The sequence below is a fragment of the Condylura cristata genome, unplaced genomic scaffold (assembly GCF_000260355.1).
Source record: "Condylura cristata isolate star-nosed mole 26May11 unplaced genomic scaffold, ConCri1.0 scaffold00001, whole genome shotgun sequence".
Classification (NCBI taxonomy): domain Eukaryota; kingdom Metazoa; phylum Chordata; class Mammalia; order Eulipotyphla; family Talpidae; genus Condylura; species Condylura cristata.
In genome coordinates, this window is record NW_004567102.1 from 79553423 (window position 1) to 79565692 (window position 12270).

General features: G+C 45.3%; 1 protein-coding gene across 1 annotated transcript in view; it reads left to right on the forward strand.

Moving 5' to 3' along the window:
* Positions 1-12270, forward strand: part of UST (uronyl-2-sulfotransferase) — a 172934-nt gene that overhangs the window by 71361 nt on the left and 89303 nt on the right. The window contains exon 5 of the mRNA XM_012735049.1: positions 6297-6450. Within this exon, the coding sequence (XP_012590503.1) occupies positions 6297-6450 (154 nt within the window). The remainder of the gene's footprint in view (positions 1-6296; positions 6451-12270) is intronic.

Sequence of the window (12270 nt, forward strand, 5' to 3'; positions counted from 1 at the left end):
TTCTGTTTTACTTTTGCTTTAACAGAGATAATTGAAGGGCGCTAACAAAACTGCCTGATCACTGCTAATAGGCTTCTGGTTTGTTTGTCTCAAGATAATGAGGTTACTAAGAGAACAATTAACACTGCCGCCTAATCTCCTTGATATTTCTAGTCATCCTGCCTCCTCAACAGGCAGCAACATCCTTGGTGGTGAACAGGTTATAAAAGTTCAAAATACAAGAGTGAGAGTCTAGTCTGTCCCTGCATCTGTTTTTATGCATGCTCGGAATCTGTGAAATGCCACCAAAGCATAGTCTTGTCCTTTATCTCTTCTCCCCTCACCCCCACTAAATATGATGTGCTGACGTTGAAATTCACAACAGTGCGATGTACATCCTGTGAACTTTTGGTGCCTCATTTACTCATCACCTGGTATATTGTCCTATTCTTGATTTTTCCTTTTTTATTTTAGAGCTAGAAGGAACCATTTTGCTCTTGCCAGTTTTGTTAATTCAACCATGAAGGTGATAGTATGAGACTAACCTGGTGTATTGTAGCTGCCTTGGGGATGGTTTCCTGCCAGAGGAGATCAACAGTCCCAGCTCAATACAAGTCTCAGACTTCAGTCTGGATTCCTGAGGTTTTCTGCAGTATTTGCCTACCTAAAAATTCAGGCCAGACAGATGTGTCACCAGGATTACCTGGAAAGTGGAATGAAAATTAGCTTGAACTAACGGATGCTACTCTCCTCTGATGTTTAAGTAGGAGATTTAATATTTGCATGTGTGGTTTCACATTTTCGATTCCTAGTTGTTTACGTAACCTGAAGAGCTACTATTTTTGAAAACGTAACTTCCCAACATAACAGTATGTCTTAGATTCACAGTCCGTAGAGACCGTTACAGACCGCAAGTTCTCTTCCTCTTGCCCCCACTTATGCTTTGTTTTCTAAATAATTCCCCTCAAAATCCCAATGTGGGTTTTGCCAAGATGCACTGTTTTGTATCAGAGTTCAACACTGTGAAAATAGTCCAAGTGAATTATAAGAGAGATGAATGTACGAACTATCTGCTGCCACTTCTCTTAGGTCTTGCTTGATTTCATTTTCTTGCTGAGCCAGGTCCTTCTCACCCTCTTCTGCTTCTATGTCTGTTTCCTCATTTATCTCAAATGGGGTCTCTGATGCCAGCACAAACTTCCAGAAGCAAAGCATCTAAACATCCAGCACTCATTTAAGTAGGCAGGATGGAATGCCCAGAGGCGAGCCTTTTCGACCCTTTGGGCATGTTCTTGCCTTCTTTTTTTTTTTTTTTTTTTTTAAGATTTATTTATTTGTGCATACAGAACTGGGTACAGACCAGAGATTCAGGGGTGGCGAAAGACTTCACCAGAGACAGAGCGGGGAGCAGAACAGGCAGATCGACGAAGTGCACTGCTGAGGGGAGCAGCAGGCGGGTCAGGAGAGGTCTGCCACACCATGTGGTCACCTCCGGGACAGGCGGGGATCGAACCCATGCGGAAGTGGTCTCAGCTTCTTAGTGCTGTGCTTTAACCCGCTGCGCCACCAGGGAGAGCCCTCTTGCCTTCTTTTTAATAGGGACTGGCTCTTACAAAAATTAACACTTAAAAATTCTTAGTAAATTCTTAAGAATTTAATTTCATAAAAACAAAAGCTTAATTATTGATGTGAGCCAAGTCTGCCCTCTGATGGCATGCATTAACAAAACAAAGCGGATCTTGCTAATCTCACAATTCAAATATTGATTTTGCTTTTATTCTCCTTAGCAAAGTCATCTGTTTTAATACTGTGACCTGCAAGTCTTTCATAATGACAGAAGCCTTAAACTTTAAGGAGAATACAGAATAAAAATTCTTTTTTAGGGGCCTCCCTGGTGGCACAGGGGTTAAAGTCTCAGAGCTACCAACTTATCCCCAGTCACTGCAGCATGAGTTCCATCCCCTGGCAGGGAGCTGACCCACATGGCACAGCAGCCCTCTCCTGTTTCACCACTGTCCCCCTCAGCAGTGGATTTCAGTAGTTCTGCCTGCTCTGCTCCCCACTCTGTCTCTGTTGAATCCTCTCACCCCCCGCACCTCTGTCCTGCACCCAAGTTCTTGTATGCATAAATACATCTCTAAAAAATGGTTTTTATTGGTCATGGAACATTTTCCTTACTTACTTAAACACCGCCCAGAAGCTGGGTTAGTAAAAGAGGTGGACACTGCTGGACTCACCCTTCTAAAATGATGCACTCTTCCTCACTGTCCCCAGAGAAAGCAGGCCCTGGCCCAGGCAGCCATGGCCCCAGAGCCTACCAGAGGGCAAGGATGGAGATGATCTCCCAACACACCCTGGCTGGTTCCTGGGGTTAGTTTCTCTGTCTGAACCCTCCCTCCCCCCATTACATCCTTTTCCCACAAGGGCCTTTCTCTTCAAAGTTTCTCTTTCTTACTGAATGAGGTTCCAAACTGTGGGTATCTAGGCTCATGGTACGTCTCAGCTTTTTTTTTATTATTAAAGATTTATTTATTTATACATACAGAACTGGGTTATAGGCCAGAGGTGCAGGGGCGGTGAGAGGCTTCACCAGAGACAGAGTGGGGAGCAGAACAGCCAGATGGATGAAGTACACAGCTGAGGGGAGCAGCGGGTGGGCCAGGAGAGGTCTGCCACGCCATGTGGTCACCTCCGGGGCAGGGATCAAACTCCTGCAGAAGTGGCTTTAGCTTCTTAGTGCTGTGCTTTAGTGCACTGCGCCACCAGGGAGGGCCACTTCTCAACTTTTAACATGGGTAATGATACATCAGTAACTTCTACTTTCAAGGCAGAAGATTAAAAAGAAAATCTGCTTTTAGTAGAGTAGGTTGCTGGGACAGGGGTAGGGGAGTGGGTGGGGGCAGGGTGGGGAAGAAATTTTATTGTTTACCAAACAAAGTTTCAGTTTCGGATGATGAGAGAATTCTGAAGTCAAATGGTGGTGATGGCTTGACAGCACTGTAAATATACTGAAAGCACCTGATTCGTGTACTGAAAAATGGAGAGATTTTGTTCGGCATATTTCACCACAATATTTAAAAATGTATGCTTTGAAGAACTGTCTCTAGTCATAGAAAATTCTCCTGTAGTAGGAAGATCAGTCTTATTTTCTCTAGAATAGTTCTCGTCTCAGAACTAAAAATCTTATTTTTTAATCGGTGCATTAATATTCCAGGTGGAGAGCTTTAGCATTATGATCAAAGTATCCCTAAAATCCCTACCACAGTGATTTGTGTAGCTGCTGGAGAGTGATCTAATGTTGCCAGTTTGATAGATTGAGGTAGCAGTGTGGGAGAGATGGGGAAGAAAACGCGCAGAGGGAGATACTTAGTGATTCATGAAAAAACATGAGAATCAGGTAGTTATTATCTCTAGAGAAGAATACCCTTCTTTGGATGCTCATCTTCTCATGAAAAAAAACAAAAATAAAAAGAATCTGATCTATTTGCAGAGAGTTGGAAGGAGGACCATAATGGTGATTTAAGAATTGCTGTATATGGCCATTGAACAAATGTCAGTGGAACGGGAAAGAACTGCTATCTAACCTGACTTAAAATAGAGCCTCACATAAGCAAAGAGTATGATGAACAAAGGGCAGAGGGTGTGTTGGTAAGTGAATCATAGAAGGTGAACGGACTCTCTGTGATGGCAACAAAATTTAGAGCTTCATAATGACCAAATTAGAGGTTGGACATATGAAGGGAAGGGAGAGCTGTCTCAAAACAAATACTAAAGTAATTTCAAAAAGAAAAATGAAAAAAAGTTAAATTGAACTGAAAAAAAAAAAAAACCCTAAAAGTTGTAAAAGCATATGAAGAAAAGCTAATTCTTTGTCTGGGGTAACGCAAACCATAGAAAATGGGTATAAAAAGAATTTCAGGAGACACCAACGTCTTTTCAGGTTGACAATAGGAGGGATTTCACATTTAGTATCTTGTTTCACAGGTTTTAAGAGTAGGACAGTGTTGTCCTTTCGGGGGTTGTGGGTGGAAGATAGATTGTGAAGACTTCTTGCAATAGGCTTTAGGTTCAGATGATCCAGAGACCTTCTAAAGTTCACCCAGAATTCTCACTAGCACTTAGATGTTATTGTGAGAGGAGAAATCAATCCTGATTGAGGTGGAATGAGGGTGTGAAATTTGTTTTCTTTCTCAAGCATGGGGACACATGGCTGCAGTTGGATTTCTTTTGTATAACTCACATGTTGCCATAGACTTTGGCAGTTAGGGACAGAGCTTCATGGCCTAACAAAACCATGAAGATTGACAGCCTGGAATCACTATTACTTTTCTGTCTCAGAAATTTCTAGAGAGAGGCTGTTATAGTATCTGATACTTGTCCATCAGTTTTTGAGTCATCTAAAACTTCTGCTTTGGGAAATTATCCTGGTTCTCTTGTACTGAGACAAAAATACACATACTGGAAGGAGTCAGCCAAGGTCAACAAGTCTTGTCAGTGCACACACCTGTGTCCTTCAGTGGAAGATGGCTGTGGTCAAGCTGGGCCCATGTCCAAGTGGGAAGCTTGTGTATTGACTCACATGGTGATTGAAATAAAGTTGAGGTCTTTAAAAGCATGATGCAATTTCTGAGAATTTAATTGCATTCACAGCTGCTGTGCATGTTTTGTCTTCCTAATCCCTAGCATTATTGCTTCAGTTGCGGTTTATCAGAGCTAGGAAACCCAAATTAAAGAAAAAGAAAAAGATATATCAGTGACTTCTGATATATCTGATATTCATCCAGTTGCATGAGTGTCAGCTGGATCTGGAAACTAAAAGAATTCCTGTTGACAAGGCTAACCTTGCTGATGGGCAACATGGCCCCTACGAGGAATCCAGAATATCATTCACATGTCTCAGTGCCTGAAATTCCTCCACCGAAATTCCTGTTTGTTCTTTTGGATTCTTTTTTCTAAAAAGCCTCTTTTAAAATGCAAATAGGCTGGGGACAACGTTATAAAATTAACATATGAGGAAGGACTGGCGGCTGGTTATGTCTGTTTCCTCTGATCACAGAAGCATACACACAGGCCCTCCTGTGTGCCATACACAGGCTAAATGGCTCCATTCCCAGCTTCAGAAGGCCTAAGTCTGATAAGAGAGGCAGATAGTACACGCACTACTGAAGAAGAGAGCGTGGGGCAAGAGGGGTCAGAGGCTGGCACCAGGATGAGGGTCCATCACTGAAGAGGTGCCAGTGATCTGGTCTGCAGATGCAGTGAATGGTGTCCACCAACTGGAGAGTGGTGGGACTGTCAGCTTGTTTTCTTTGAGCTCTTTCTGGAAGAAAGTCTGGGCATCTTTATGAGAAGATGAGTAAGATCCCTGCCCAGAATCCCAGAGTGTTTCCCCAGGCTCTGCATAGCCATTAGTTTTGAATAGTTGAAGAGATTGGGAAGGAATTCTTAAGAAAAATCCAAGCAACCTCATCATCCTCCCTTGGGAAGGTCATATCCTTGGACCAGCATTCAGTACATTCCTTAATCCCTTTGTAGAGGAATGAAAGCAGAACACCAAGATATTTGTTTGATTTTTATCTCAAACCCCTGGCTGTCACTCAAAGATAATTACTTTGGTTTTGGTGTATTCATATTATTACTTTTCTCAACTCTGGAATCTTCTTTCCATGGTTCAAAGTGTGGTTTAAAGATGCTGAAGCCAGACCACCTGGGTTCAGATCCTGGCCCAACCACAAGTTTCTCGTTCCCTGCTTCAGTTTCCCCTGTCCTTTATCCAGGTGTATATAGGGATAATTATGGGTTCAATACCACTAAAGGGGTTTGAGGCTTTGGTGAGTCAATTCTGACACATAAAATACTTACAACGAGCTAAACGCTGAGCAGCTAGGGGCTGTTGTCTGTTCTTATCCCTGCACTGCAGAGAAGCTCCCTGAGATTGTTTGAGTTAGAGTGAGACTGTCAGAACCTGCCAGTCAACTGAAGCTTTCTCTGAGGACCAAAGTGTGCCAGTGGGTCTGCAACACAGTGGCCGGCATAGCCCCTCCTCAACCTACAGCCCATTGAGGAAACAAGACACCTATAAATGCACACTGCCAAGTACCATAGGAGTCTAGAACCACTGTGGAAACAGTCCCCACATCCTCTCTGCACAAGCCTGGGCAGGTGCTACCACCTCCACTTCCTGCCTGATCATAAAATGCTGGAACCTTGGCAGGTGGGGTTGCCTCACGAGAATATGTTAACCTATGGGGAGCCGGTGGGTTTTGTTTTCTTCCCAAAGTGACGGGTTGTAATGAGCCCATGTCTGCATCTCTTAGGTTTGGAGGAGACCAGCCCGTCTACATCAACATCATCAGAGACCCCGTCAGCCGGTTTTTATCCAACTATTTTTTCCGACGCTTTGGAGACTGGAGAGGGGAACAGAATCACATGATCCGCACCCCCAGCATGAGGCAGGAGGAACGCTACCTGGTAAGTGCTGTCGTGTTGACAGGGCGGCCGTCCCTGGCAGGTGCATGCCGGGCCACAGAGTGAGGCTTGTGCTCAGGGCGAAGGTGTGGCCAGTGAGAACCTGTTCCAGAGGACCCTTCCCCTAATGAATGTTCTACCCACAGACTTTCTAATCTTGCTTTGCTCGTCTAGCCTGTAGTGCTAGAGTTTAGGTCCTGTAGAGAGTCGTTCTGATTGGTGCTACTTATTGCTTGAGATGTGTTTGGGTGTGTCTGAGGGGGGTGGTGGTCACACAGCTGTCCCTGGCCTCATCCTGTCAAGCCTCATGGCAATCCTGCCCTGTGGGAGTTGCCAGAGGGGACCCTGAGGTTCCAGATGAATGTGGCCCAACCACAGCTGACTTTCCCTGTCCTCGGACAAAGTATTTTTGGGCAGACTGTGGCACACTCTTTCTGAATCCTCTGACGAGTAGTTCTCAGGTTCTTGCCACAAAACATTTTCAGACCATCTCAAGCAAAATTTGACTGCCTTTTCTGGACCCAGTTTCAGGCCTTAGGGCTTTAGTGTCTGTCCTAATAATTGTTTCCACAATGCAGGGTTGATAACAATGGAGGAGGGCGAGATATGCATCTTTCAGCCAGAATAAGGCACAGCTCTCATGTTTGTGACCTGGGTTGACAAAAGCTTGCTGAGTATCACAGAGCCTGGCCTTAGGAGGTTGAAATCCTCGGTGCTGTGTCTGTAAGAACCCATTGGATTCACCTGGATCCAGCCTGCGCTGCCAGGCACTAGCTGAAAGAGAAGAAGTGTTAAGGGGCCCATGCTGATCTATTCCCACCACTGGAAAGTGCCAGTCTTTGCCCCTCCTGGAGGGGCCCAGCACCTTCCTTATAGCTAGAGAAAAGTACCACTCATCACAGTTTCAGCAAAATGCCAGAACTTCTATTCTGTCATTTATTTTTAATTTTATTCATTTTTGCATAGAAGATCTGGGGTGTAGGCCAGAGGTGCAGGGGAAGGGGTTGGGGTGATTCACCAGAGACAGAGTGGGGAGCAGAACAGGAGAATCCACTGAAATATACTGCTGAGGGGAGCAGCGGGGAGACAGGAGAGGTCTCCTGCGCCGTGTGGGTCAGCTCCCTGGCTGGGATCTAGCTCAGGCCTTAGGCCTTAGAGGTGATAGTGCTAAGTTTAAGCCCTAGGCCACCAGGGAGGCACTGGCTTTTTTTTTTTTTTTTTTAAATGCTATGTAATGAAAGTGATCTTTAAATGTAATGGCAGTATGTGTTTGATGGATTGAAGTATATTGTGATGTCACCTTCATGTCTCAAAATCCATCCAATACAGCTAAATAACTTCAATAACTTCTAAGCTAAATTTTATTGATGCAAGATCCACAGTTTTGATTCTTGTAATTTATTCCCTTTGTAAGTTTTTATTTATTTTTACTAAATGCTGACTGAAATTGATACTACCCCCCCCCCAAGAAAAAAAGAGACAGTTTTGGAAACAAAAACAGTTCCTGCCCTTGAAATATTCTGTAGGTGATGTGTAAATCCATAGTCCGCTGGAAGATGAAAGTGATTTGAAAAAGGGAGAAAGTAGAGGGGTGGTCCCAGGAATCCAGAATGCCCCGGGCAGTGGGATCAGGCTGCAGTGTTAATAAAGAGGTCAGGGAACACACTGGGGATGTGGCATTTGAACATCTGTTAGAGGGAGAGGTGCACTGGTCAGCTGGTCATCAGGGAGACACAGCTCTGATGCGGGCGTGGGGGCGGCTGGAGCGAAGCCCTGCACGGAGTACAGGTGTGATTGTGACTCCTTCCAAGATCAGCAGGGGTTGTAGTGTGGTGGTGTAGCGTGATGGGTGTGAATGGGAAGAGGTAAATTCAGAGAGGTGAGGTTTAGAGGTGACAGATCATGTAAGACCCTGATTGTGACTGCAATTACTGTGATTAGGAAGTGGCTGGAATGACCCCAAATCAAATACTTTAATTAGTGATTCCTTCTGATTCTCTGCTAAGAAGCTGAGCCCTTTACAAAACAAGGAATGCGTGCGTCATGCCATCGGCCTTCAAACATCCTCAACAATCCCCTTTCCCCCTGCACCCGGAAGTCCAAACTTATCCCTCCTGCTCTACACCTGTATCTGCTTGACTCCTGGATGCTTGGCCTGGAAGTCTCGCAAGATTCCTAACACTCAGCTCCCAGAGGGAGCTGTTGAAAATGGCGTTTGTGGGATGGTGACTGCAGTGTCGCACAGAGCACAGCCTTTGTGACTGTCCAGGGAAGTCTTCGTATTCTGCCTCGGCTCCCCCCACGTGCCTGCTATCTGTGTCGCTCCTCTGGGTTACAGTATCTTTCTCATCTCCTTCCAACAGCCTACTTAAGTCCTTTGAGGACAAGATAGCATCAGAGTCCCATCTGCCACGATATCCAGAAGAGGGGTAAAGTACTGAGAGCCTCCATAGCCCTCCACTTCATAAATGAAATCAACAACAAGAAAATACTCATGTAGGTCTTGAAGGGAATTTTCTAGGTTTTTCTGCCCTGTCAATTTTTAGCACCCACGTGGTGTCTCCACACTGTCCCACAGTATTTTAGCGAGAGAAGTTGTAAACATGAGAGAAGCAATCATGATTTAAATAACTAAAGATTTTTAAAAACCTTTAAGATGTTGAAGATTGGTTATGAAGGCACACTTTATATTCTGGAAAAGCTGGTAGTCACACTTATGGTACAGATGTGAGAGATTCTGGGTCGATTTCTCTAGAATTCTGCCCTTAGAGATTTGTAGGGGCCCTCCCCCCAACTGTCAACTCTGCATTTAGGGAGCAGCTTGTGTCAGATGAGCTCACCAACTCACCCTTTGATGAGGCCTCCGCAGTAGAGCACATGGCTCCCCACAGCAGCAGAGGGAGAAATCAGGGGAGCCAGCCAGTGAAAACGGGGTGAGGGACATGTGACTCCTTCCTGATATGGCCCCAACTTGACCCGAGTGAAGGCTGTTTGCTGGTTCAAAGGATAGTTTGTTTATTTGGAAGAAGATTGTCTATTGCTTTTTTTAAAATAGCTGAACGTTTTTCTTCCATCTCTTTGGTCCCATTAGACCCTTGAAATAAAACTACCCTCTTTCACAGCCTGTCTTCATTTTGGCAAGCCTGGGTGGTCAGTTGTTTGATTCAAAAGAGGGGGTTGTTTGTGTGGTGGGGTGCAGGGCAGCTGCGAGGAGCCCACAGGCCTTACTGAGGTCCTGTCAGGGGCCAGGGTGTAAGAGGGGGTGAGTATAGCAGGGCTCCCCCTTCCCCCCACCCCAGGAGAGCAGGCCGAGGCCTCTCCTTGCACAGGACGTACACACTGTCTTGGGTTCTGGCCCAGATGGGTCTACTGATTCACCCACATTATTCCAGATCTCAGTGCTCCAAAGCCTCTTGCTTTCTCCAGTGCCAAAACTCATGCGGTTCTGCTCCTGGCTGCGAGCCTCTCAGAGCTGCTTAGCATACAGCTGGAGGGGCCTCAGAGCCTGCTCTGGGTGAAATAATATCATCTGGGGTGCTGTGTGGTTTAGAAGGTGATGGAAAAGTGTCGAGGAGTGTTAAGATGTTCAGGGTGCTGGTGAGCATGAGGAAATTCATTTCACAAGTGCAGGAACCAGGCCTGGGCCTGGGAGTAGATGAGGGGCCCAGGCAGGAGTAGACAACTTATTGTTTCATGACTTGGACCTTATGTTTCATTTCCTATCTGGTAAAGGGAGAACAGGACTGGACCATAAGCATAGCTCAAAGAGCACAGAATTTTGGTTGACATCATCTATGCAGTTTTACAGAGACAGGGTTGTTATAATATTTTTTCAAAGTATTCAAGAATCTTATAGCTAGCCCCCATATTTTCTGGAAACAGATTTTCTAAAAGTTTCTACTTTTTTAAAAATTTATACTACGGATACAGTTTGTTTTTTTTTTTAATTGGTTTCCAATACTATGTAAATACTATGGAAGTTGCAGGGGACAGCTCCACACCTCCAGAAGTGTATATACCCTGTCGCACCCACCCGTCAACATTACTGCACCATCCATTCCTAGCAAACTGACCTGTTCCCCCACACCCCTTTTCCTTCCCCTCTGATCACCACCTTTTTGTTTTAAGAATCTACGAATTTTAGTTGTGCTCTCTTCATTTGTTACCTTTGTCTCTTTTTATTCCAAACCGTCTTCATTTGCATTTACCAGAAAAATAATTTTAAAAAGACATTGCTAGGATGGGTATAAAATTCAGCCTACAGCAGCCAGACTGTGAAAAGCCCATTCACCTAGCTCTTTCCTCTCTATCCAGAGTCAGATCCTGACTGCCTGGTGCGCAGGTGATGGCCCCCTACCTGGGTTTTTAAAGCAGGGCACCCCAAAGCCCAGGGACACTAGGATGTACCCCCGCTCTTGATACATCTCCGGTGGGAATCCAGGAGCCTTTAATTCCAGGGCAGAGAAACGACACATGGCGCTCAGAACACGCCCATGAAGGACGAATGGCTGTCAGGAGAAGCAGCTATTCCTTCCTGAGAAGACGCTTCCTTTCCAGCAGCTCCCTCTCCCTGGCCTGACTTTCTTGTGCCATTTCCAGCCCATCAGTTACACAGAGGTGATCTGAGCTGGCTGGTGCCTGTAACCTGACCCTAGGCAGTTTCCTGGTGAAATAGTCTGCTTAGATGCCCTTGGCACTTTCAAATTCCAAAAAATGTCAAGTTGGGCTCCTGACCCAAACTAATTCATCACTAACTGGACCTTCACTCGATGTTCTTCCATTTGAAACCAAGGGGAGAGGAGGCAGCTTTGCCAGGGAGCAAGCTCTTCAGGGACCCTGTTGGTTCTGCTTGGCTATAGAGTGTGGAAACTAATGCATGGCTGGGAGAAAAACATGCATAATTTACAGCTTCTTAATTCATAAAGAATTTGGTGAATCATGTTGGACCAGTTGAATTCTGGAGAAACCCAAACACTGGCCAGTATTGGCAAAGGTTTTCCAAAAGCTATGCATTCTAATCTGCTTGGAAGTTATGGAAGTGTATATATGAAAGATCTGCTTTTGGAAATTTCCACTGTGCCCTGTGAAGGGAACCTCAGGTTTTGCCCCACCTCTAAAGCATCATGTTACTTGAAAACGCAACAAAGATTTATTTATGCTTATAAGAACTGGGGTAGAGGTCAGAGGTGGGGGTGAGAGGATTGAACAGAGGCAGAGTGGGGAGCAGAACAGGCAGACTGACGAAGCACACGGCTGAGGGGAGGAGTAGACAGGTCTGGAGTGGTCTGCCGTGCCATGTGGTCACCTCCTGGTCAGGGACTGAACTCATGTTTCAGTGGCTACTGATAGCTTCATAAGCTGCACTTTAACCCGCTGTGCCACCAGAGAGGACCGCATCATGTTTCTTGAAGAAAGAAACCGAACAAGAGATTTGGATACTCTGCTTTGGAAGGGTTTTCCTGTATCTCTGTCTTTCCCAGCTCTTTGAAGGCCAGACAGTAATGCTCTAGCTCCTTCAAATTTGGCTTTTGATTGCAGTCAGAAATCACAGCCATGATGTGGTGTGTTCTGTTCTTGGCCAGCGCCCACCTTACTTTTCTCACCTGTACAACAAGGTCTTATCTACCACACCTCTATCACAGGCTTGTCTGGAGAATAAATAAAACATGCTACCCGGAGGGGCTTTGAAAGCTGAAATTCTCCAAAGCACATCTTGGCATTGACACTTTCCTCCTCCAGCTCTGTCAGTGGCTCAACATGACCAAAAAGAGACTGTTTCCCCCCACAGACCTGGGGTTTCTCTGCTCTGGGGAGGCAGTGGGG